The sequence below is a fragment of the Orcinus orca genome, chromosome X, assembly GCF_937001465.1.
Source record: "Orcinus orca chromosome X, mOrcOrc1.1, whole genome shotgun sequence".
Taxonomy (NCBI): Eukaryota; Metazoa; Chordata; class Mammalia; order Artiodactyla; family Delphinidae; genus Orcinus; species Orcinus orca.
The window spans coordinates 96231684-96256353 of record NC_064580.1 but is presented as its reverse complement, the minus strand read 5'-3'; the positions used below and the strand labels follow the sequence as shown (position 1 = coordinate 96256353).

General features: G+C 52.3%; 1 protein-coding gene across 14 annotated transcripts in view; it reads right to left on the bottom strand.

The window, feature by feature from the left end:
* The window catches only part of TMEM164 (transmembrane protein 164), a 179465-nt gene that overhangs the window by 12287 nt on the left and 142508 nt on the right, over positions 1-24670 (bottom strand). For 11 of the 14 annotated variants that reach the window (XM_033408832.2, XM_033408834.2, XM_033408833.2 and 8 more), the window contains 2 exons: positions 10766-10866; positions 4764-9208 (listed from right to left, as the gene is read on the bottom strand). In XM_033408832.2, coding sequence (XP_033264723.1) covers positions 9002-9208; positions 10766-10866 — 308 coding nt within the window. In that variant the 3' untranslated portion in view covers positions 4764-9001. Of the gene's footprint in view, positions 1-4763; positions 9209-10765; positions 10867-24670 lie in introns of those variants that run through there. The other 3 variants (XR_004477878.2, XM_033408823.2, XR_007474985.1) reach the window with 3 other exon arrangements.

The window sequence follows — 24670 nt, the reverse complement described above, 5'->3', positions numbered from 1 at the left end:
AGGGCAGCAGGCTAAGCCTTCTGGCCAGGCTCTGGTTGGGAAATAAAGAAACCAGAGCTGCCGGGGGCAGCTGGCCCGGCTTGTGTGGCTCCCTCCCTGTCAGTTGGCACGGTGGGCTTCCCTGCGCAGGTGCACTCGGCTTCCTTTCTCTCACGTCCCACAGAACATCTGCCCCAAGAGACAGCCCAACAAAGGGGGCTCCCTCTGGTCAGGAAGCAGAAAGCTCGCCTGGCCTGGGTGGATGCCGGCAGGGAAGAAAGAGAGGATGGAGTGTTAGAAGGAGACGACATGCTAAAAGTTTAGAAGTTTTTTCGAACGGCTGTTCTCTACCAGGAGGGTGACTCTCGTGGAGAAGAGGAAGAGTCAAAGTTAACAATGACGGCCCTTCAGTGACTCTAAGACACCTCAGATTGGAAGATGTCTGTTATTTTATGTACTGCTGAAAAAGAAAAAAATAAGTTGCCGATTCAATTGTCATGCCGCTGACTGGTAAGGTGCCTCTCAAATTTGGAGATTTTTTTTAACACCTTTGTTGGAGGAGAATTGCTTTACAGTGGTGTGTTAGTTTCTGCTTTAGAACAAAGTGAATCAGCTATGCATATACGTACATCCCCATATCTCCTCCCTCTTGCGTCTCCCTCCCACCCTCGCTATCCAAATTTGGAGATATTAAAATCTTCTTTAAAAAGTGTCTTAGAGTCAATGAAATACAGAAAAATGCCTTAAATCTGAGGTTAGCACCTCTCTCACACACCTCGACCACACAGGGTACAGGAAGGCGCAGTATATGAGTGTAGTCAAAACCCCGACCAACTCCTGTGCTCGGAGAACAAGCCTAGTAACCACGCTCTCTGGAAATAGGACCCCCTTACATTGGATAGGACTTCGCCGTTTATAAAGCCCTCTCACACCCATTTATCTCACTGGATGTCTCCCACTGCCCCGGAGTTCAGAGAGGTCTGACTTTGTCAAGCACACCTGGGACCTAAGAGCGGACGGAGAGCTGGGACCACGGGCCCCATCTGCTGAGTCCTACCGCAAGGCTTTTCCAACGACTACAGGACCACTATCTCAGAGAGGGTAGAGACAGACTAGTGAGGGTGGAATTAAGTGGCTTTTAAACCCTTTTCCCAATGAAACTATTTACAGAGCCTCAGTGTACAAAGTGGAATAAAATTGGAGTTGTTTTGGGTGAAGCAAGGGGAAAGGCTGGAACCTCACCCACTCTGCACCACCAGCCCTGCAGGTCCTCAAGTTGGCTGCCATCCAAGCCATCCCGTTGGAAACCCATGGAAACCCACGATGGCGACCCTACCAGCAACAAATCCCTCTGTACCTGCCACCCTTGCACGGAAGGAGGCCCTTCCACCTCCCTCCTCACCCTAAGGAGACCTGGCTGGTTTATAGCTCAGACACCTCCCCAGACTCCCTGAAGCTCTGAGGAACAATCTGGAGTAAGGGGCCTTCAACTCTCTTGGTAACATTCTTTTCTCAAAGCTGGACTTAGCTATTATTCTTCATACCTTTGGGTATGTCTTAAAATTTTCATGAAAAAACGGCACTTGGTGTAGATGGGCACGTCAAAGAGATGACTTCCAACCTGGAAGCTTAAAGTCAAAACAAAATCAAGCAGGAAGTTTGCTTTGAATTATGAGCTGGGGTGAGGCCTGGGCACTGAGTCTTTGTAAAGCTCCTCAGGTGATTCTAATATGCAGGAAAATTTACAAGCCCCTGTATCAGCGGCATCCTGTCATCTCCAACACTCTGGAAATCTGAGGGAGGCCCCTCCATTCTCAGAGGGAGAAAAACTGGAGAGCCCAGGGTCTTTCTAAAAATGTAAGGAGACTGGGGACTCTTGGCGACTAGGGAAGGAGCAGCTGAAGGGACAGTACAGCAGGCAGCACCTCTCACTGGTCCCTGGATGGAGAGGGAAGCGGGAGGGGAAAGGCGGCGGAGACCAGGGAGAACCAGCGGCTGGAGCAGTGGTACAGCTGGGGATGGGTCGTTGGAAAGGAGAAAGCCGACGCGGCCCATGCTATTGGCTCTGTCGCCTATGAGAGCTTTGTTAAGGAAGCATCTACCCTCCTTGCTATGACCTGCTGTGTAGTGAGACTCCGAGGCCACCGGCCGGCTGCGATGCGGGCAGAGCCCCACTGAAGCTAGGAAGCCACTGTGGAGGGCAGAGCCCTTCGGGTCATCCATCAGCAACAGGAGTAGCCTTCGCTACTGCCTTCCTGGGAGACGCTTCAGCCCCTCCGTCGCACAGCTCAGACACCCCAGATATGCAGTGGAGATGCTAGGCGAACGCTGACTGGGAGAGAGGCAGGTACAGGCAGTAACAGAGACTCCTTGACTTTGGACTAGGCCAGCCTTACTGGTTGCCAAGGTTAGTAAACCACATGGCCTTTGAGTAAGCCACTGCATTTGTCAGCCTGACATCTGTGGATCTCTGTCCCCCCACTGGCCTTGGCAAACCAGGACAAGGGGAAAACTCGCTGGGGGATCAGGTTGTAACCATCAGCTGCTCCCTACGCCTCAGGGGGGTAGGTGACACATTCCATGGGCTGGTGGGGCTTTTGCCACGTAAACACCAGCCCTGCCTGTGTGCCCCGGGGGAGTGGAAGGGGGACCCTGGAGGGGATAAACAGCTACCAGGGATGCAGAAAAGCAGTTGGCTGCCTCACCCACACCCCGCCCAGAGGTCTAGCGAAGGGGCAGGCGGAACAGATGCTGTCTCTGTTCTCTTTCCTCACAACACGCCTCCTCACCCTGGATCCCAGCTACCCAGGGTCCCGCAGAGAAGGAGGATGGAGGCCCACCGGCTGGAGCTCGAGGTGCCCGGGCCATCAAAGGCACGGGGCCCCATGCAGGAGAACTCAGGGGATGAGCGACAGCTTGTGTGGCCTCCCACCATTTTGCAGAACTCTGGCGAACACCTTCCAAGGACCAGGTCCAGGGCCAGGGGCTAAAGGATGCATCAGACCCCTCTCTGCCCTCAAAGAGCTCAACATCTACAGAGGGAGACAGCGCCCTGATGACTTCCTAGGAGGCAAATGGGGGCCCCGGAGTGAGCACCGGGGAGCCGAGTGGAGGGGTACCTAATGCATACTGGGGCTCAGGGAAGACTGCGTACAGGAGCTGACACTTGAGCTGAGACCTCCGGACAAGCAGGGAGAGCGGGGTAGCCGAGAAAACAGCGCGAAGAACGAGACAAAGAAGCGAGAAACGGCAGGGCACGAACAAGTGGAGCTCAGTATGGCTGGGGCAAAGGGTCTGCTATGGATGGATCTTGTGGGACGTGAGGGTGAGGAGATGTTTGCAAGCCCCCGCGGGAGTGAGGCAGTCAGGTCTCCACTGGAAACTATTGCCTGCAGTAGAGGGTACAGACTGGAGCAGAGACCTTCAGCAGGGGCAGATGCACGAGCCCAGGGGACAGGGGGCCTTGGCCTAGGTCTTTCTGAAATGGGAGACACACAGAAAGGCCACGGGACCAACCTGCCGCACGTCCTTCCGGCAGCCTCTCCCCCCAGGGCCAGCCTTTGCCTGGCCCCTTGTAGCCCCGTCCCGTTTACTTGTAGGCCTTTCAGCCGTGCTCTGCTCTGCGGCTCACCAGGGTCAGGTTTGCTGGCCACAGAAGAAAAGATGGGCTTGACCCCCTGCCTCGGCAGTCGTGGGGCCCGCCCTCCTCTCTCTCGCCTTCCACCTCACTGCCCGGTTCTCCTCCCGTTCCCCTCAGGCCTGGGGGCCCCGGGCGAGGGTCTGCCCGGTCATGCCAGCACCCAGACAGGCAGCAGAGTCCAGGGGAGAGTGCTGAGCACCGAGGCGCTGGAGCCTCACCAAACTGGCTTCCCAGGCCAGCTCTTCCACTGATTGATTAGATCTGAGCCTCAGCTTTCTCCGTTTCTGCCTGTTCCACAGGGACAGCACGAGCAATCAGCTCGCCGTGTTTTTGAGGGGATTACATCCTGTAATGCATGTGGAAGGACCTAGTACCATGCCTGGCACACGGCTGTAGCTATAGCTTTACTGATGGAGAAGCTGGGGTCACAAGCCAACGAGAGACTTGCCCAAGCTGGTGGTTTTGTGGCCCAGGATGGCAGGGCCCAGCCTCTCTGATAGCCTGGGCGCCCAACTACCGGCCAATGAGGAAATCCACCTGCACTGGGGACCGCTATGCCTAGCTGTGTCCCTTCTAGAAGCAGCCACAGCGGCGAAAGTCTGAGTAGGGCCTCTGTCTGGTGTAAAGGCGGGCTGGGCTGATCACAGTCACCACGGGCTGCTCAGTGGGGAGCCCTGGACAGCCGGGTCCGACTGTTCCCCAGGGGCAGGGTTACCTCCACATGGGACGGTCTGACCTGTGTCAGCCTCGCACCTCTGCTGAACAGAGCCCGCCCTCAGGAAACCTGGGATGAGGGAGCCTGATCACGTCTGGTTTTAGAGCTGCCACCCCTAGCTCAGTCGTCCAGCCTGGCCCAGCGCACATGGGGCCCCGCGAGCCCAGCAGATGCCCCCAGCAGACAAGCCCTGCTAAGAGCACAAGGCCTGCTCGGTCCCTGGCAGCACTAGTGGAAGCAGGCAGCAGCGTGGGGGGATTCGAGGCCGCACGTCCGGCCACGCGACTCCCAGGGCAGAGCTGTGCTGAGTGCACCAGCTGCCCCTTGGTGGTCCTCCACGGCCTGGACGACCATCGGCCCCTTTTGTCTACTTTTCAAAGCAGAAGCCCTACTGAGAGGGTTCTGAGAAGCAAGGCCAAGACTCCTGGGTTCTCATAAACCTTTTAATAGCAGTAAATGAAGGAAACATTTAACAGTGAGTCCCATGGTGAGGGTTCCTTTTCATTCAAGGATCTTCAACAACAGAAACACCTCAGACTAAAATTCAGAGTGCTAAGTACACAAATTAATGACCATTTATTTCCAAAGGTGACTGCAGAAACCACTGTGGTACAATCAAAAGGTTTTACAAAACAGAGAAAACATTACAAAATGCCCCAAGAGGCAAGCAAACTGGTAGGGGCACAGAGCACCCAAGAACCAGCTTGGCAAAAATACTCATTCTGCAGCTGTTTAGGGGAATCACAAAGACCGGTTCTAAAGGGAGCCGCTGCGGGGGCGGGGGCCAGGGAGGGGTGTGCCCAGCGCATAGCAATCCCACCCTGGGAATGAGGAAGGACCGGGGTCGGGGCGACGACAGAGGCACTGCCAATTTCCCGGCAGAAAGAATTACAAGTCGGACTATCTTATTCTCTCTACCACAGTAACACCAATAGAGATGAAGAATTCCTCCAAATACAATACAACACTGACACTGAAAGAAAGCAGGTTTCCAAAACCACAGCTCAGCTTGAAATGACTTTTCTTGTTGTGTTTGTTTCGTGCCACGAGTAGCAAACCAGTGTACAAAAATGTCACAAGAGCAGCAACAAGCGACTAGGTTTTCCTGAGCACAAGTGGCTCACTCTATATACAGAAGAGGAAGGTTCGCTCCCTCTCATGGACCCTACCCACCCCCACCCCCCAGAGGGCGGGGCAGCGTGTGCAGTGAGGACGCCCCTTCCCGGTAGTCCAAGGAGCATGCGAGGGCCTGCAGGACAGACATCCTCCCTTATGCCTGGCTCCCGATTTACCAAAACCAGCACCGGTGTCTTGTCTTGTAGGGGCCACACTGGCCCTTCTTCTCCCCTCGCCCGCCTCCCCATCTCCCCTTCAGATGACTCGGGATCAACACGTACACATCCATGGAAGTCTTTTTCTGACCAAGGGAGGGGGAGGAAGGGTCTTCTGTCAGCCTCCCCCTAACACCAGCGCGCAGAGACGTGCTGACAGCCTGCTCTCCGTGGGCAGCTGTGCCCGCTCCGCTAAACACTGGGCCCCGACGCCCCACACGCCCTGGCCACGCTGCAAGCAGCTTCTGTGAATGCTGAGAAGTCCCAGGAGAAAGGGAGAAGGTTGACTTCGGGGGACAGAAGCCGTGACTTCCTCACAAGCTGACAGAGGAACACATCACTGGGCCTCCGGGAAGAAGATAGGCCAGATCATCTTTGGTGTACAGAAGCAAATACCACGGGGAATGGAGAAGAGATGGGGGCCTACAAGCAGGCATGACCATCTGTTATTCTGAGCTGATGTCCCAAGTTGGCCAGCTGAACACACTGATCTCACTGGGCCAATCCTTGGCCAGGGCTACCTGGGGGCTGGAGGGAACACTCCTTTGCCTTCCCGGGGCCATTTTAAAAGAGACTGTCCACTTCCACAAACACACGGAGCTCTCACATGCTGGCCAATGGCACATGGAAACTTGGCCAGGATGGCTGGGGAAGCCCCTTGGCACCGACAGAAAAGCACAGGGGACGTGCCGGGCAGCCCGGGCCCACTGCTGCAGGGGCCACCCTCCAAGGCAGGCCACCGAGGGTCTGGCCAGGTAACCTCTCCGCATGGGCCTGGCCCAAGGAAAGAGTCAGGTAGAGACCAATTCAGACGCCCGCTGCTGCCCAACACCTCCAACGCAGGCCATGACTCCCTGTGCAACCTGGGACGGGACTTGCTCTCTGTTCCTTCCCCCTACATGTTTCCGAGCCAACCAGAAGCCCTGTATCTCCCCTTCTCATCCCCCTCCCCCAGACAGGTGCACCTGCCTCTGACCTGGCCCAGCCAGGCACGTAGCTTCCACTTTCTTCTTTCCCTCTAAGCAGCTGAAAGCTGCCAGCCAGCGTGGCGAACTTTGAGAGGCACGCCAGTGCAAGGGAAGCTCGAGCTGACTAGCACCCCGCACCAGGCCATGGAGACACGGAGGAAGAGGCCAAGGGGCACTGAGGTCTTGCCTCATCAGCCACGCCTACACGCAGCCAGTGGGCGGGGCGAATCCAGCCCCTCAAGAGCTGCCTCTTCCGGAGGGCAACCCAGGGCTGAGAGGCACTAAGAAAAATTCGGCCAAACCCTCAAAGATGGCAGAAAATGAAGGTCACGCATCTTGAGGAGCTCACGGGTTCCCCCTTCCTGCAACCCCACACCCTGGGGATTGATGACCTCACTGCCAGCGTACCTCTGCAAAGGGATGGGCCCCGCCGTGGTTGCTTCCCTGGGCCTCGCCTTGCTAGGAGAGACTTCTCCATCCTGCTGCCTCCTGTAGGTCCACTTGCTAAAATCATGACCACTGAGTCCCTGAAACTCAATCTAGGTCTGATACAGTAACACCTGAAATATTGAATGGGCCCAGGGCAACTGGGCTGCCTAGAGTGGGAGAGGGAGTGGGGGGGCTCATCAGAGGAGGTCCCAGAAATATCTTTTCTGTTATTAAGTAATCTATTCTTAGTAAGAGCCAACAGGGAGCCAGCAAATGGTACCACCTCCTTCTTGAGGTCCATGTATGACTGAGGCTGCCTTGCAACAAAAGGTCTCCCTTTCAGAGCACTTGAACCTCCACCCATGCGGACCTGATTTTTTGGTACCTCCCTTTCAACCCAGACGTGGGCTTTCGGGCTGGGGAGCATGTGATGCCCCCCACCCCCATGCTAAACAATTCATCTCTGAGTCTGGCCGCAGTGACGACACCTGGCCCGAGGGAAACAGCACTGCAGGATCTGTATGTTCCCAAACCTAGGATGCCGAGACATGCTGCAAAACCACGAGACGGATCGACAGGTGTCCCTCCAGAGACAGGCCCTAATTCAAGGATTCTCCGAACTCAAACATCCAAAAGCAAATGGACAGACGAATACACAGAACTCCAAGAGCCCGAAAAGCCAACTCTAGCTCATCCTTCCCTGAAGCTGCCTTTAAAAGAGAGAGAGAACATTTAAGGGGCACTCAAAATTAAAATGTCGTCTATTATCAACATTAAACTAAAAGCAAGCATATGATTCAGATCACAGTTTTCTCAAGTTACCACGGCTTTTGACTCATTTCTACGCTCACTTCTGATTGGGATATGGGTCAGTTCTCAGCTCTCAAGCAGAATTTACCCAAGGTCCTGCCTAGCATTAGCTGTGGACATTTCAACCTTGCGCACTTTGGATTTGCCATTGCAATAGTGGAATCTAGCCCCTGGGCTGGGTAGCGCCCCACACCTCCCACCTCTGGCAGCATCCTGGAGGGAGTGGCTGGTTGGCCGCTTGTTTTGAGTCATGGGACACCAGTGGGAAGAATCTGGCCAGCTCTCTTTTGGCCATGAGCTGGGAAATCCCTTGGCTCTCGGTTTGCCGCTGGTATAGAAACAAGGCCTCAGTCCCCTTATGGTGAGGGCTGTGCTGGAGACAAAAGGGGACCCCAGCATAAGCCTGGAGGTCCCTGGCAGTGGAGAAATGAAACACAGCCCAATCTCATCGCTTCGATGCCAAAAGAACTACTGCTTGTTGTTCCCTTTCTCCTCAACCAGATGTTGTTAAAGCAGCAACTAGCAGAGTGAAAGCCACTGACTACTGTCTCGCCATTTAAGGCCACGAGGAGCAGGGAGAGAGCGGCAAAGGGAAGGAGGAAACGTGCGGCCCTCGGCACTACAGCCCATACTCCAGCACTACCGCCCAGGCTCCAGGACTACCGCCCAGGCTCTAGGACTACAGCCCAGGCTCCAGCACTACCGCCCAGGCTCCAGGACTACCGTCCAGGCTCCAGGACTACAGCCCAGGCTCCAGCACTACCGCCCAGGCTCCAGGACTACCGCCCAGGCTCCAGCACTACCGCCCAGGCTCCAGCACTACAGCCCTGGCTCCAGGACTACAGCCCATGCTCCAGCACTACCGCCCAGGCTGCAGCACTACCGCCCAGGCTGCAGCACTACAGCCCAGGCTCCAGGAGCTGTCCTGGGGGAAGAGCCAGGGAAGGAAGAGTGGTGGAAGAAAGGGACAGAGAGGAAGGAAAAAGAAACACACCAAACGTCCTCCTGCCCTCTCCCATGATGTCATCAAGAGCTGGGTGTCCTCCAAGTGGAGTCAGGACTTGTTTCCTCAGGGGCAGAAGAAAAAAAAAACCCCAAAACAAAACAAAACAAAACAACACAAGCACCTTCAGTCTATTTTCTTGGCTGGAAGCCGGAGCAAATCCAGCAGATATTTACACAAGGGCCCAGCCATGTATGAGAACAGGATGACCAGCTTCCCGTGGGTCATGGTCATGAGAGTCTGGTGTCCCGAGGCCCAGATGCGATACCAGGGGCCGTAGAATGGGTCTGAGATGGCCGGACACAGCATGTTGTTCAAATTCACTTCGGTGACCTGCAGGGACAAGGGAGGTAGAGTGAGCGTTCACCATCCTTAGGCTTTCTCTGGCTTCTGCCAGTTCAGCCGTGTCTACCTAATGGGGACTAGACAAGGAGGGATTGTCAAATCCCCACCTGTTCATAGTGGGATCTTTCTCCCCTAGGTTTTCTGAGTGGGTCAAGGCTAGAGCCCTTTGGAGGTGACGGGGGAGGCCGTCCAGTGGAAAAGCTGGTCGGTTTTGCTCAGTCTTGCCTTCCAGTTGGGCCCAGTGCCCGTTGCCATTCCTAAGCATTTACTGGGTGCCTAGACCTGGAGGGGTGTCATGGGATAAAGGCAGTCCGCGGCACGGCCCCTGCCTGCATCAAGGTGGGGTGATCGGTCTACCACGTGTGACCTCAAAACAGACGGTGCTCACCAGCTCTTGCCCACCATGGGATCTGAGGGGTGTACAGGACGGGGGCTGAGTTCTCAGAGAAGATTTCACGAGGGCAGTGACACCTGAATGGACTCATGAAGGATGGATGGGGGTCATGGCGAGAAATGGAGTGAACGGAGCCTTCCCTGTAGGAGGCCCAGAGGTGACACCGAGCACGGTACGTATGGTGACGTGAGCACACCGACTCCTCTGGAATCGAGGAGTCCCAGTGGACAGCAGGTGTGAAGGTCATACTGCTTCCTCCCTAGAGAACAGGAAGCATTCATGCTATTGGCAAGGAGCTCCAACTAGCCCCCAGGCCAACCAGAGCAGAGCAACACGCCGGGATGGGGAAGACAAAATGACTGAGTGCTTCAACAAAGGCGCTGGTGACATCGGTTACACGCCCTAGTCCTGCCAGGTCCACGCGGCTAACGCTACATTAGTGCCGCTCGCACACAAAACCCGGCATGCCGCTCCAGCCTCGAGCACGGCCACGGCCACGGCCCCTGCCTTCCAAAGCCCTTCAAGCGCGTTCTCCTTAAAGACAAGTCCTCACCACCTCTCGGGGTCGGGGTTGCGGGCCTGGGCCGTGTCACGGAGGGTGGAGAGCGCACTGCACTCGAGAATGAGGTGACTCACCCAGAGCAGTGGCAAGGCCAGGACTCGAACTTGGGTCTCCCGACCCCAGCCCCAGCCCCAAGCTCTTGCTACTCACTTCGCCACCACTAGACACACCGCCCACGCACTCAGCGATCCTGGGCTCTGGAAAACTCGACTACTGAACATCCCAGAATGCCACGGGGGTCACCCGACACCACACTTTCACTGGACACACAGCTCAGGGCCCGGTAGTAGACCCAGAATGGACCCGAGGTCAGAAGCCTCCCCCAGGCCCAGGGCCAGGGCTAGCATCCTGCCTCGCATGGGGTCCACAGCAAACCACTTTCCAGCGCAGCTCTCTAGCTCCGATCCAAGCGGCCGTGAGTGAAGGGCCTCCTTGCCTCCCCAGGGGTGAAAGAAACAGGCATTACTGAAGGATGCCTTTGGCATCTTGTATTTTCAAAACAAAACGATACACCAGCGCCAACCAGGATTATCAAGATTTATGAAGAACGCCAAGCAGAAGGGATAGAAGGGGATAGAACCAAACTTACCAGGCCCAGGATCTGCAAGACGCTGAAGTGATAAAAGAACATGAGGCCAGTCGAGAGAAGGGCCCAGCGGAAACTGCTGAGGGGCTCCGGGGTATAAGCACCTGGGGGGAAAGTGGAGACAGTGAGACAGCACGTTTGGTGACCCTCTTCTCCTCCCTTGTCCCACGAGGGTGCGGGCGCTGCGGCCACAGCTACCGTCTGCTGTTTACCCCCTTCTGCTGCCCTGCGATGGCCGCTCGAGAGACAGCCCAAACCGATGAGCTGGGTACTCCTATCACCCCTTCCAAAGTCTGTTCTGCCACGTAATGCCGGGGCCATTACAAAGAGGGATTTTTTCTTCTTTTTTTACTGTTATTATAAAAGTAATACAGTCGGCCCTCTGTATTTGCAGGTTCCACATCCACGGGTTCCACTAACCGGATCGGTCCATGGTCAGTTGAACTTGTGGATGCGGAATCCACGGATCCGGACGGGCGACTGTACTACCCCGTTTTCTATAAGGGACTTGGTCCGCCTCGGATTTTGGTACCCGCAGGGGTCCTGGAACCAGTCCCCCTCGGACACTGAGGGATGACTGCACGTGCTCACTAAAGGAAACTTAGAAAATGTTAAAAGGTAGAAATGAGATGGAGGAAACGAAGAAAAACACCCCCAGCGCTCTACTGAATGTGACCACTGCTAGCACGTGGGTGTGTCTCCTTGGTTCCTGTATGCCTTGGGGGCTTTTCTTTCTTCTTTTGATTACTAATCGGAATTTTACTGTATATATAATCGTATAGCCTTCATGTCCACATTTATTTTAATCATTCCCTCATGTTTCTAAAGAGAAACGTCACTGAGCAAGTATGGCATGGTGGTCGAGATGTCACACAGATGTGGTTTCAAACCTGGATTCTACCACTTACTGGCCGTGTGTGACCCTGGAAAAGGTGTTTCAACTCCCTGAACCTCAGCTTACTTGTCTGTAAAATGGGGCTATTTCTGAGAGTTGTTGCGCCATTTCCCAACCATTAGACAACCCTCTCCCCTTGGAACAGCAAGAATGATGTATTTTCCCTCTATCGGCACTCAGGAACTCCTATCCCGGTAGGCTTGGATGTATTCTAGACGCTGCAGAGCAGGGGTGTGGCTTATAGGACGCTACGGGTGCGTGCATCCATGGGGGTGCTCCGGAATGGAAGGAACCTGGAACCCTCTACCTCAAGCAAGTAGGTGGCGACAGGACATCCTGGAGTAGTGTTTTCCCAAGTCAGTCTTTCACAGATTCATCCATTCATTCACCAGTTATTAGGCACCTATCATATTCCAAGCCCTGCGCCAAACTTTGGGGAAAGGAACATAAAGAAGACGGGCTCCCTGCGGCCTCAGATGCGCGATCCGGCAGACGAGGCAGACAAGCCACTAACAATGAGAACCGGTATGATGGGTGTGATGACCCAGGTCTGTGCCGCGCGTTAGGGGAGGACGGAACTCAGCTTGGGGGGCGGGCGGGGAGACTGATTTTTGGTGGAGGGGGCACCGAGCAGAGTCCTAAAGGACAAATGGGACTAAAAGAGAGGCCTAGGCATTCCAGAGCAGCAGCCTGCAGGAAGGCAGACATCCGTGGGAACGAGCCAATTCACAGAACTATGGGGAAGAGTTGAGACCACAGGGGAATAGGACTCAGAGGTTGGCAGGGCTAGGCTGCTCCCAGCTGGGCCAGGTAGGACCTTAGGAGCCAGGCTGAGGGCTTTGGGCTTCATCTTGTGCCACAGGGTCATGACCCTAGATGCCTCAAACCTCAGGCAGGCAGGTAACTGGGAGCAGGGGGGTGACCAGTCAACAGGGATGCTGGAGATGGGCCAACTGGGAAGCCCAGGCCCCTTCTGAAGAGGTCAGCCGCCACTCAGTTCCACCCCATCATTGCCCTACGGGGACGTGGGCCCAGAGTTGCCAGTGTTTTCACTCTTGCAAGAGAAGCCAGAAATGGGAACTTTCATATGGAATTTCCTGATTTTTAAACGTTGGCAAATCATTCAGATTGTTTTAAGAACGCTCAACGGACCACACGAAACATGTCTTCTTGGATGGCTTTCAGCTCATTGGTGGCCAGCTTCGAGCTCTGCCGCAGAGCCACAGCAAGCGGCGGAGGGGTCTGAAGCGGGAAAGTGATGCGATCAGACGTGCGCTTGAGAAAGATCTGCCTGGCCGGGGTGCGGGGTGTGGGCTGGAGCAGAGAGAGTCGAGGCGGGGGACTGAGACAGAGACTGCTTCAGGAACCCGATGACAGAGGAGGATGGATAGCTTTGAAGACAACGGCGGTGGCCCTGGGTTCTAGCTTTGCATCACTGGGTGGATGACGCCGTTTACTGAGATGGAGAAGAGAGGAAAAGGCAGATTTGGGACAGAAGGTGGAGAAAGGAGGCCAATGTTAGACATGTTGAAGTTGAGGTGTCCGTGAACTCTGGGAAATGCAGTGTGACGGGTAACAGTGTGGGCACTGGAGCCGGGCAGACACAGGTTCTCAAATCCTGGCTCTTGTCGCTTGTCGACCTCAGGGCCTTGGGCAAGCCTCAGTATCTCTTGAACTCAGTTTCCCTCATCTGCAGAATGGGGTGCCGCCGCCTACTTCACAAGGTCGTCGGGTAGATAAGATCATTTAAGCCATGACTGGAGTGCCATATCTGGGATCTAAGAGATGCTGATTATTTTCATTATTATATGAATCACAAACTCAGTGAAAAGGACGGGGCCGAGCGTCCATATATATAGGTGTCATCAGCACAGGACAGTAACTGAAATCACAGGAGCATATGCAGACCGAGTGAGGAAGAAGGTCAGAGGCAGAACAACAAGGAACACCACGGTGGGGAGTGTCGAGGGAAGGAGAGGAGTGAGATGGGGGTGACGGAAGCCCCCCGGGTCTTCTGGGGGGAGAAGCTCAGGCTTGCTCTGTGAACAAGAGGCAGGCTCACCGCACATCTGAGTCAGACGGCCCTTTGCAGGGACTGGACTCATCCGTCCACTTTGTAGATGGACAAACTGAGGCTGGGAGATGGGCAGTGACACAGCCAAAGTCAACAGCAGAGCACTGGGCTCTCAGACACAATGCCAAAGGACTCACTGCTCAGTGCCCCCGCTGCCACTTGTCACAGACCTCCAGCACACCACGTCGTACCAGCTCTTTGTCTATCTACCGGTCTAGACGAGCGCCTCGGGTCGAGGACTGCGTGGGATTCGTTTCTGTGTTCCTAGCAGATATCTAGCACAGAACTTGGAATGCGCTTATACTGTGTGCACTTTCCTGTCTGCTGGATGAGTGGGAATTGGGTACCATGTTGTCACCCTGACTGCTGGGGACGTAAAGGGGAAGAGGGCACCTGGAGGACCGACAGGTGCTTAGAGCCCTGAGCAGTTTTCCCCAGGTGTCCCTTCCCTCCAGCCTCTGCTTGGCTCCCCCTGGTGGCAGCAGGGCAGTAGTGACAGACCCCATGGGCCTGGTGGTGGCTGCAGGGGGAAAAAAGGACCGGAGGGGGAAGTATCCTCCGCCAGACTGCAGCAGCCCTCCCCCACCCTCCCCCGAAGCCCCTGAACCCTGTCCTGCCCTATATATGGGGGAAAGGAACGCCCAGGCACTGCCAAGGGGCTCTCAGTGCTCTCACTGCAACCTCAGGACCATTCATTCTGTGTTACATCACCCGTCCCACGCCGAGACGATTAGTTCTCTGAGGGAGGGGCCGTTTCTGAATCGCCTCTTCACCTCCAGCACCGGCTGCACGGCAGGCACTCAAAAAATCATCACTGCTTGGGAAATGAACGGGACAGGCTTTCTGGAGCATCTGTAACACTATAACCCTTTGGCTCGACAATGCTACTTTGAGGACTACCGTCCAATACCTCAAACACCCAACACATGGCCCTTATTTGCACAAAGATATTTACACCTGCACTACCCACTATACTGAAACACTGGAAACAAACCAATTGGGGAGATAAGTTAAGTAAACTCTGGTACCTCAGTATTGTGCAACAGTCCACTGCCATTCAAATAACAACCAGACAAACGATATACCTGTGTGGCCAAGTCCCTGGCTCGTGATGGCAAGTGTAAATGACAGAACACCAAACAGTACATCAGTGATGGAAAATACAGCTTAGTGGTTTAAAACAAAGGCCTTGGGGTCAGACAGCCTTGGGTTTGAGTCCTGCCTCTGCCACCGCCTAGAGGGGTGACCTTGGGCAAACTGTGCCACCCCTCTAAGCCTGTTTCCTGTAGCAACGTCTATCTCTCGGGGCTGCTGAGTGGAATAAGAGATATAAAAAAAGTAAATACACCAGCTAGCCTGGCATACAGATGGCCGCTATTTTTATCATGGCAACCACAGCCATCCAACGTCTCATAGAAGACTGGAAGACGACAAGGAATCTCGTAAAGAGGTGATCTTTTTCTGTGAAGGGGGACTTTGTGGTTGCCTCTGCCTTTTCACTGCTGTTGCTTCTTTTCATTGCAAAGGTGATCAAATATTCAATCTCTTTGAAAAAATAGAGGCAAAAAAAGAAAGCACCATGAGAACAGATGACCCAGTCTACCCAGATATATGCAAATTGTATGCAAACGCACACCATTCTTTTTTTATATACCTGGATGTGGCCCTTGGGAAAATCTCAGTGAAAAACCAGTTTTCTTTTAAGAGAAAATAGAAACTTAAGCACTTTCAGAAAAATTAAACACATAAAACTTTTCTTTTTTACTTTAAGAAAAAAATAAATGTGACATTTTCTGCTAGCATCTTCTACCCCAGGAGGATAGAAGCATTTCAGCTCTAAAGGTAGGGGGAAACCGAGATAATAGCTTTTTCTGAAATTGATTTCTGCCAGAAGGAAGTTTTATGAGTGCTGGGAGAGACATCAACTGTGCCACCGGCAGCCAAGACCGATCCCCAGAGGCCTCTCCCAAGGGCCCTTTCTCTCATCCTCTAATCCCACCTGGGAAGGGCTTACACTGAGGAGATGAGACTGGGCAGGACGGCATCCTATTCTCCAATCTCCTTCCTGCTCCCTTCAAGTCATTCACTTTTACATATTACCCATTCATTCAACACGGACTGGCTGCACGCTGGGCAGACTCCATGCTAGACAGTGGGGAGACGGAGGCCAAGACAGGCCGTGCCCTTCAGAACTACCCTGCAGCTTACCCGCGAGCAATGAGATGGTGTGATGAGGTAAGCGCACTAAGTAATGGAGACACTGAGGAAGGGGAGCTGAAGAACATGACAGTTTGGGTGAGTTTTGAAGAATAAGAAGGAGATGGCAGCAGGAGCTTAAAGGAAGGAAAGGACATTCCGGGCGGCAGAGTACAGCCTGGGAAAAGACGTGGAGGCATGAAACAGCATGCCATTTGCATGTAATCCCAAGCAGGTCTGTGTAACTGGAGCATCAAGTGGGAGGGGACACGTGCCCAGAGATGAAGCTGGAGAGACCGGCTCAGGTCATGAAGAGCCTTGTCTGCCGTGCCCGGGACCTTGGCCTTTATCCTCTTCACAACGAGAAGCCATTGAGAGGTTTGAAACAGGGGAGTGCAAGGTCAGGTTTCTGTTTCAGCTAGCTCGACTGCTCTGGCAGCAGTGTGGGTGATGGACAGGAGAGGGATAAGGTTGAACACCAGTTCGGATGCTGCTGCAGAAATGGATGACTTGGCAATTCGTAGGACACAGAGGAGGCACCTAGGGTGACTCCCAGGTCTATGAGTTTAGTGACTGAGAGGTTGGGGGTGTGCTGACACCGCATGCCTATTGGATACCCACACGGACGTCTCCAATTGGCTGTGCAAGTCCAGGTCTAGAGCTCAGAAGAGGGAGATGTCCCAGAAACAGAGCTTTGGGGTATGGATAAGATCAACACGGAAGAGTCCACAGAATGAGATTAAAGGACCAAGGACAGAGCCTGCAATTTACATTTAAATGGGTTAAGATGAAATAAAATTAGAAATCTGGTTCCTCAGTAGCCCGTCACATTTCAAATGCTCGATAACCACACACAGCTAGTGGCTACCATATTGGACAGGGCGGAGAAATAACACTTCCCATCATCACGGAAGACTCCACTGGGAACACGCTTCTTTGTAGAGGTACAGTAAAGACAAATACTTCCACTGGGTTTGGCAACATGCTGGTCACTGGTGATCTTTGCTGTAGCAATTTCAGGAAAGTAGCGATGCAGGAGCTGGGTTGTAAACAACTGAAGAAAAGCTTTCCAGGTGCACAAGGTAAGGAAGGGAATGCCAGGAAAAGGGAACAGGATATGCAAAGTCACAGAGAAATCATTAGCCAAATTCCCAATGTTTCGATCACTTCTCTGAACGTTCCCTTCATCCTTTATGCTCTTCCCTGACCTACCTCTCCCCACAAGGAACCTGCTTCATCTCTAGCCCTCTGAAGTAGTCACTGGTTTATTTTCCCCCTGGGCCGAGGGAGAGTAGGGAACTTCTTTCTTTGCATCGCTATTTCCAACCCACTACCCGTCAGTTTCACAGTTTTCTACAGACTATGGGTCATGGTCCTTAATATTCCTCAGGGCTCTTAGTACCTGGCTCGGTACCTTTCTCTCCAAAAATACCCCCATCTCATCTCTTGATCTTTTCAACATATGCCTAACATGAACCCTCCAGTACCCTGGCCTCTCAGCTCCCTGGCCTCCTCTCCTCAATGATTTCGTCCCTGTCTCACTTCAGCCAGTCGTTCTCAAGCTTGTGCCTGAGACCTTATAATTACGAATATCTACAGCCCCTCGTTAAGTCAAGCATTCCCTCTTCATCCACCACTTCTGTCTTTCCAGCTGACCCCCTCTAACCCTGACCCCAACACTTCTTTGATCCCCCCTGGAATCTGTGATCCATTGGTCCTCCCATCTTTCTTGCTGTCCCTCATGGTTCCCTCTTCTCTCCTTCAATTCCATTGCCCAACACTCAAATTATCCCTGGCATACACCTTTGACTTCATGGCATCTCTCATTAGCCCCGTACTTATCTTGAAAAAAACCCCAGCCCTGGTTAAGTCCCAATCTCCTCCCCCGCCTTGCCTGCACCTACACAGTTGAACACGGCTGGAGAAAAACATCTGTGCTGACTGTTCTCACATCAGATTCGTGATGACAAACCTCAAGTACATCTTTCATGTTGCCAGACAGTCATACTACACTTCCCCAGCCCGTTCACTCTCTCAGGCCACAATTTAATAATTGTCTTCCGTCTTCTCAGATCTTCAACACTTCTATCCCATCCTCACTCTCAGATGATGACCCTGATTCCTACTTCACTGAGAAAAAAGGAATCAAAAACTTCCAGGAGCTCTCATGATCACATCTAACCACTTACCTGCATCGGTGCCCAACGCGCTCTGCCTTCACCCTGTTCCCATGGATGAACTGCCCAGGACCCCAGCCAAGGCAGGCCTTCCCTTTTGTATCCCAATCCCATCCGCTCTCACCTACTCAATATCGCTCCAGAAACGGTTTCCTCTTTCTCTTACGTCGAGGAGTTCTTCTCCTCTACTGGATTATTCCCATTAGCATATAAACTAAACATACTGTAACAGCTTCCATTCTAAAACAAACACACACACACTTGACCTCACTTCGCCCCTGCAAGCACCTCATCCTCTGCTCATCTGCACAGCAAAACTCCTTGAGGGAAATGTCTACACCTGCCCTGTCTAACATGGTAGCCACTTCCATACGTGGCTGTTTAACACTGAGATGAGCTACTAGTGTAAACTACACTACTGTATTTCAAAGGATATAAAATATCCTGGTAATAATTTTATATTAATTATTTGGGGGTGATAATATTTTACATATAGTGGGTTAAATATCAGATATATTATTAAAATTAATTTCACCCATTTCTTTTACCTTTTTTTTAGTGTGACTACCAGGACATTTGAAATTACATATGTGGCTTACATGTTTTTATTGGGCAGCACTTGTCTATATTCCGCTGTCTACAATTCCTCTCTTCCCATTCTCTCTCAACACGAGTTAATCAGGCTTCCGTGCCTACCTCCCCACCCCTCCCTCCACCAAATCAGCTCCCATCAAGGCCACAAATAACCTTTTCATTGCTAAATCCAGTGGCCAATTCCCAGGCCTCATCTTATGCACCCTTTCTGTCTTGAAACGTTCTTCACTTGGCTTCTGGGATGCTGCTGTCTTAGTTCTCCTCCTGCCTCACAGCCTGCTTCTTCTCGGTCTCCTTTACTGCTTCCTCCTCATCTCCTTGAGCGCTAAATGACGGAGAGGATCAGCCTGCAGAACTCAGAGCTTTTCTCCTCTCTAAATACTTTCATTCCCTAGGTGATTTCAACCAATCTCACGGCTTTAACACAATCGGCGTGCTGATGACTCCAACATTTACATCTCAGCCTGGACCTCTGCCTTGAACTCCGGGCTCGCATAGCTCACAGTCTACTCAATATCTGTACGTGGATATCTAAGCAGGCATCTCATTCTTAAACCCAGCTTTTGATTTTGGCTCCTATGGTAGATTGTTACAGTACTGGCTCCCAGTGAATCACACCTTCCCAGTATCCACACCCTTATGTATTCCTCTCCCACGATGATTTGGCCATGTGGCCCATCTGGCTCAGCCAGGGAACTTGCTTTGGTCAATGGGACTTCATCAAAAAGATGCAATCCGAGGCTTCATAAGCTCTTATGAATTGGGGCTTGCCCTCTTGGAATGCTGCCCTGAGATCCCCATGCCATGAAAGGCCTTGTGGACAGAGAGGCCCAGCTATCCCAGCTGTCCCAGTTGAATCCAGGCAGGACCAGTAAGTAGAAAAAAAAATGTCTTAGCTCAGGCAGCCATAACAAAATACCATAAGCTGGGTGGCTTAAACAACAGAAACTTATTTTTCATAGTTCTGGAGGCTGGGAAGTCCAAGATCAAGGTACTGGTAGACTTGGGTGTTGGGTGAGAACCCACGTCCTTGTCCATAGACAGACATCTTTTTGCCATGTTCTCACATGGTAGAACGCGCTAGGGAACTCTATGGTCTCTTCTTATAAGGGCACTAACCCCATTCACAAAAGCCCCACCCCCATGACCTCATCCAACCCTAATCCAACCCAAAGACCCTACCTCCAAACATCATCACATGGGGGTGGTGGTGGTGGTTAGGACTTCAACATAGGAATTTCAGGGGAGGAGACAAACATTCAGTCCATGACAAAGAATGACCCAGTCAACCGACACAACTGTGAAAAATAATAAGTCATTGTTTTAAGCTACTGAGTTTTGGGGATGTTATACAACATTAGATAACTGAAAGAGCACTTCCTCCCCCGACCCTCCAAAAAAGCAATAAACAAGCACAAAACCCCTTCTCCTAGTCTTCCTTATCTCAATAAATGGTAATTCATTTAAGTTACTAAGGTCAAAAACCTTAGAGTCATCCCTGACTCCTCTCTGTCACATCCCACATCTGATCCATCAGCAAATCCTGCTGGCTGTGCCTTCAGCATGTATCCAGAATCCAATGGCATTTCTCTGCCGCTACTGTTAGTACCCAAGCCCAAGCCACTAGCATCTCCTTCCTCTTTTATTGCAAACATTACTTATAGGTGTCCCTGTTTCTATCCTGTGCCCGTACAGTCTAATTTCAGCACAGCAACTGGGTGACCCCTTGAAAGATTAACTCAGATCATGTCAGTCCTCTGCTCAAAAGCTTCCAATGGCCTCCCATCTCCCTAAAAAGAAAATGTCAAGTCCTTACAGTGGTCTATGAGGCCCTATATATGAGCTGCCCCTCACCTCTATCCCCTCTCTGACTTCATCTGCTACCACTTTCCCCTTCCTTCACATGGCTCTAGACACACTGACATACTTGCTATTGCTAGAACATTCTAGAAACACTTCTGTCTCAGGGTCTTCACACTCGTTATTTTCTCTGCTTGGCATATTCTTCCCCCAGATATCCAGCAGCCGACAAGCCTTCGCTCAGATGTCACATTCTCAGCGAGGCCTTCCTTTACTCTCTCCTCCGATTCTGCAACACTATACCCGTTGCCCTGCTTTTTCTCTTCCTTTATACACTTAACATCATCTGACTTACTCTCTATTTTACTTATTTCTATGTACTTATTTCTTTACTGTCTCCTGCCACAAAAGAATATAAGCTCCATGAAAGCAAAACTATATCCGCTTTACTCGCTGCTTTATCCCCAGCAGGTGCCTGACACAAAGGAGGGGTTCAATACATACTTGTTGAAAGAATGAATTGAGCAGCCCAGTATGTTCAAGAACTTTATACAGTTCAGTAGCAGTGGACTATCATGTGGGAGAAAGGGATAAACAAGAGACGAGGGCCAGTTCTTTAAGAAGACTGTTTGCAACATTAGATATTTTGGACTTTACAAATCGTCTTGAGATCTTGTTAAAAGGTGGGTTCTGATGCAGTAGGTCTGGGGTGGGGGCCAGAGCGTCTGCATTTCTAACTAGCTCCCAGGTGCTGCTGGTCCTCCGACCACACTTCACATTGTAAGGGACAGAGCTCCCCATCTGGCTGCTGATCGAAATAGGGCAAGACTAGAGGCAGGGAGACCAGTGTTGAGGCTCTTGTAGTAGACCAAGTCAGGGATGATCAGATGTGAACTAAATAGAATAGGAGTGGTAGGAATGAATCTGAGAAATGATCAGGAGGTCAGATTGACTGGATGCGGTGGGAGTGGTGAAGAGCCAATGGTTATGTTAACATTTCTGGCCCGGGTAATGAGTGAGTGGTGGTACCACTCAGCGGGAATGGGGAGCATCGGAGAAGGTGCAGGGTTGGGTATGGGGGGAGAATGACAAGTCTAGTTCCTGACAACAATGCCATCCCATCTTTGGTGTCCTCTAAATGAGACACCCTCATTTACCCGGAAGACAGAGCTCTGGGGGGTGCAAGCCCAACATGACCCCAGATGTGTGATTTCCCATCCTCAGCTGTTGGGTGCAGGCCCAAGTCAGGCTGCTTTTCTTCCAGGCATTGGATCAAATGAACTGTACCCTCTAGTCTGCTTAATGTATAAGGCTGTCCCAAGCTGGGTGTCCATGTGGAAGGTCCACCTGGTTGACCTTCTATCCTGAGGGGCTGGAGAGCCCACTCAGGCCAGGCTTCACCCTCAAACTGCCTAGTGGAGGCTGACTGGGCCACCCAGCCTACGTCTAAGGCAACGTAAAGACCCACCTTCATCCATGAGGATCAGAGAGCCAGCCCTCTGCCCAAAGCACACAGAGTGAGGACCCTGAGCTCGCAGAGACTCCAAGAGGTAGACCTGGCCTAGCAAACAAGCACTGGAGTCCAGAGACCCAGGTCCCAGCTTCTGCTCTTCTCAAGTTGCTGTGTGACCACCTGTGTGGATCAAAATCCCTCTGTGCGTCAGAGTCCTGCTGGCAGGGAATTCTCAGGCTCTCTGCTCCTTGCAGGAGCACTGTAGGGATAGAAGAGCTAAAGGAGCACAGAGATACTCTAGGGAAAAGTGCTACTAAACATAACCCGCCCCGTGCCTCACACACGTTCTACAGTTAGTACTTGCTGGGTCTCTGGTGAGCTTTCAGCAAGGGGTAACCAGCTCTTGGATCGTTTGAGGCAGTGAGGCTAAACCTTCAGTCTGTACCAGAATCCCCTGGCGGGTGGCTCTCAAGCATGAGCTGGCATCAGAATCCCCTGGAGGGCTTGTTAAAAGGCATCTTTGCCGGGTCCCACCCAAGAGTTTCTGATTCAGTAAGTCTGAAGGGGGGCCTAGAATCAGGAATCTGAGAATTTGCGTTTCTAACAGGTTCCCCGGTTAGGCTGCTGCCGCTGGTCCAAGGACCAGACTTTGAGAACCCTTGCCCTAGAGAACCTATGGAAAATGCAGATTCCTGGGCCCTGCACCAGAGACTAGAATCCAGGAGATCTGGGTGGACCCCGGAATTTCCATCTTAGGAACAAGCACCTCAGGTGATCGATGCTAGGTCCTCCAACCACACTGCCTTAGGGGGAATTCTGGAGTTGCAAGAGGTACCAAGAGGTCCGGGGAAAGCTACCGGTACAGGGGCAGATACTGCTCCTTGAATTCATTAATTCCCTGCTCCCACAAAGCACTCCTGAGCTCCAAATACTTCCTCTTCAGCAGCGAAAATCCCACAGTCTTCAGAAACTCACCGACCCACCCTCCTGCACAAGGACCAGCCCTGGGCCAATTTCTCAAATTCCCTAGCTTTTCCCTCTAACCCCCTAACCCATCAGGAGCCTTCAGAATCTACCTGAGTCCCTTATCCTTCCTCCTGCCCCTCGCCTGACCAGCAAAGTGGAACTGGGAAGCCATTGAAAGAGAACCTTCCCAGCATCCTAAAGCTAGACAGACAAGTGGGGCAGTGGGCTAACATTGGGTGGGAGAGAAACAGGGGACACCACCTGGAACTGAGGTCGGCATGAAAACTTGGGGACGTCACAGGCCAAAGTGCTCTGGCTTTAACTGTCCTAGAAGCTAGCACGGGGGCTGTGTCCCAGCCCTCATCCTGCAGGAGATAAGTATAAAGCCCACTCAAGAGAGAAGTGGCTTGCCTGGATCAAACAACACTGGGGTTCTTACACCCCAGTTTCCTGAGGTGTCCCCAGAGGACATATGATTTGCTTGGACTTCAAAACAACCTTGTCACCTGGGTCAAGCCTGAGAGTCCACTGTTCTCCAAGTCTGAAACAAGAGCGCCCTCTAGTGAAACCTAAAGGGGTTTCCAAGCAGCCTGGAGGTGGGGCTTGTTAGCCTTCCTGTGCCTGGCAGGGACCCCTCAGAAAACATGAGGACACTGGTGAAACCCTTCTTAGAACAAGGTTTTATATGCATAAAATAAGAGGCAAAGGGTTATAAATGACGTTAAAACACGGTTATCAAAATATTTAAACAGACTTGTAATATAGTACGTACGTTTCTTTATTAATGTGTTTAATAATAAGAGCTAGGCAACTACCGTAATTTCAAAGCAGTGATGAGCATAAACAGTATTCTGAGCTGTCTGCCACGACTGTAACGTGATAGGAAGCCATCTGCGATTGCTACTGACAACAAATCCGCAGGTATGGCTCATACCTACATTCATGGGCTGCGTTTCTGCTAGAGGTTAGTGAAAACAAACATGTGATTATTTTTCTCGTCCAAGTTAGTGGACCCCTTAATTCCTATTTGTGGACCCCAGGTTAAGAAACCGTGCTTAAATAAAAACCAACCAAAAAAACCCCACAGGGATGGAGAAAAGGGAGTTCCCAGAGTGGGGAGTTGCACCACCAGCCCTGCAGGTCCTCAAGTTGGCTGCCTTCCAAGCCATCCGTTGGAAACCCATGATGGCGACCCTAGCAGCAACAAATCCCTCTGTACCTGCCGCCCTTGCACGGAATGGCCCTTCCACCTCCCTCCTCACCCTAAGGAGACCTGGCTCTCCTCTGAGGACACTGCTTCTCCCTCTGGCTGTTCTGAGCAATTCTTTCTCACAGCAAGCTTTTTTTTTGGCGGGGGGGTGGGGGGTATGCGGTTGAGTGTTGGGGAGGTCCTCTAAGCCCCCACGATTGCTTCTAGATGTTTTCTCTTTTCTCCGTCTTTCAAGCGTCAGCCTCTCTCCCTCAACGTTGTCGCCCGTTGTCCTCCAGGTCACTATCAGATTCATCCCAGTCTTCCTTTTCCACATTAGGCCTTTTGCTGCCAGCATCCTGGGAGATTTCAACATCCACGCGGGTGCCACTTCCAACACCCTAACCTCATGGTCCGGTGAACCTTGTCGACTCTGCCTGCCGATCTGCACCTCTACTAAACCTCGCTCCACACAACTGGCTTCGGTCAGCACCGCCAACTGTCCCACCTCACACAGGAGCATCTGACCACAGCTGCCCAGACTTTCAGCTTTCACATCCTCAT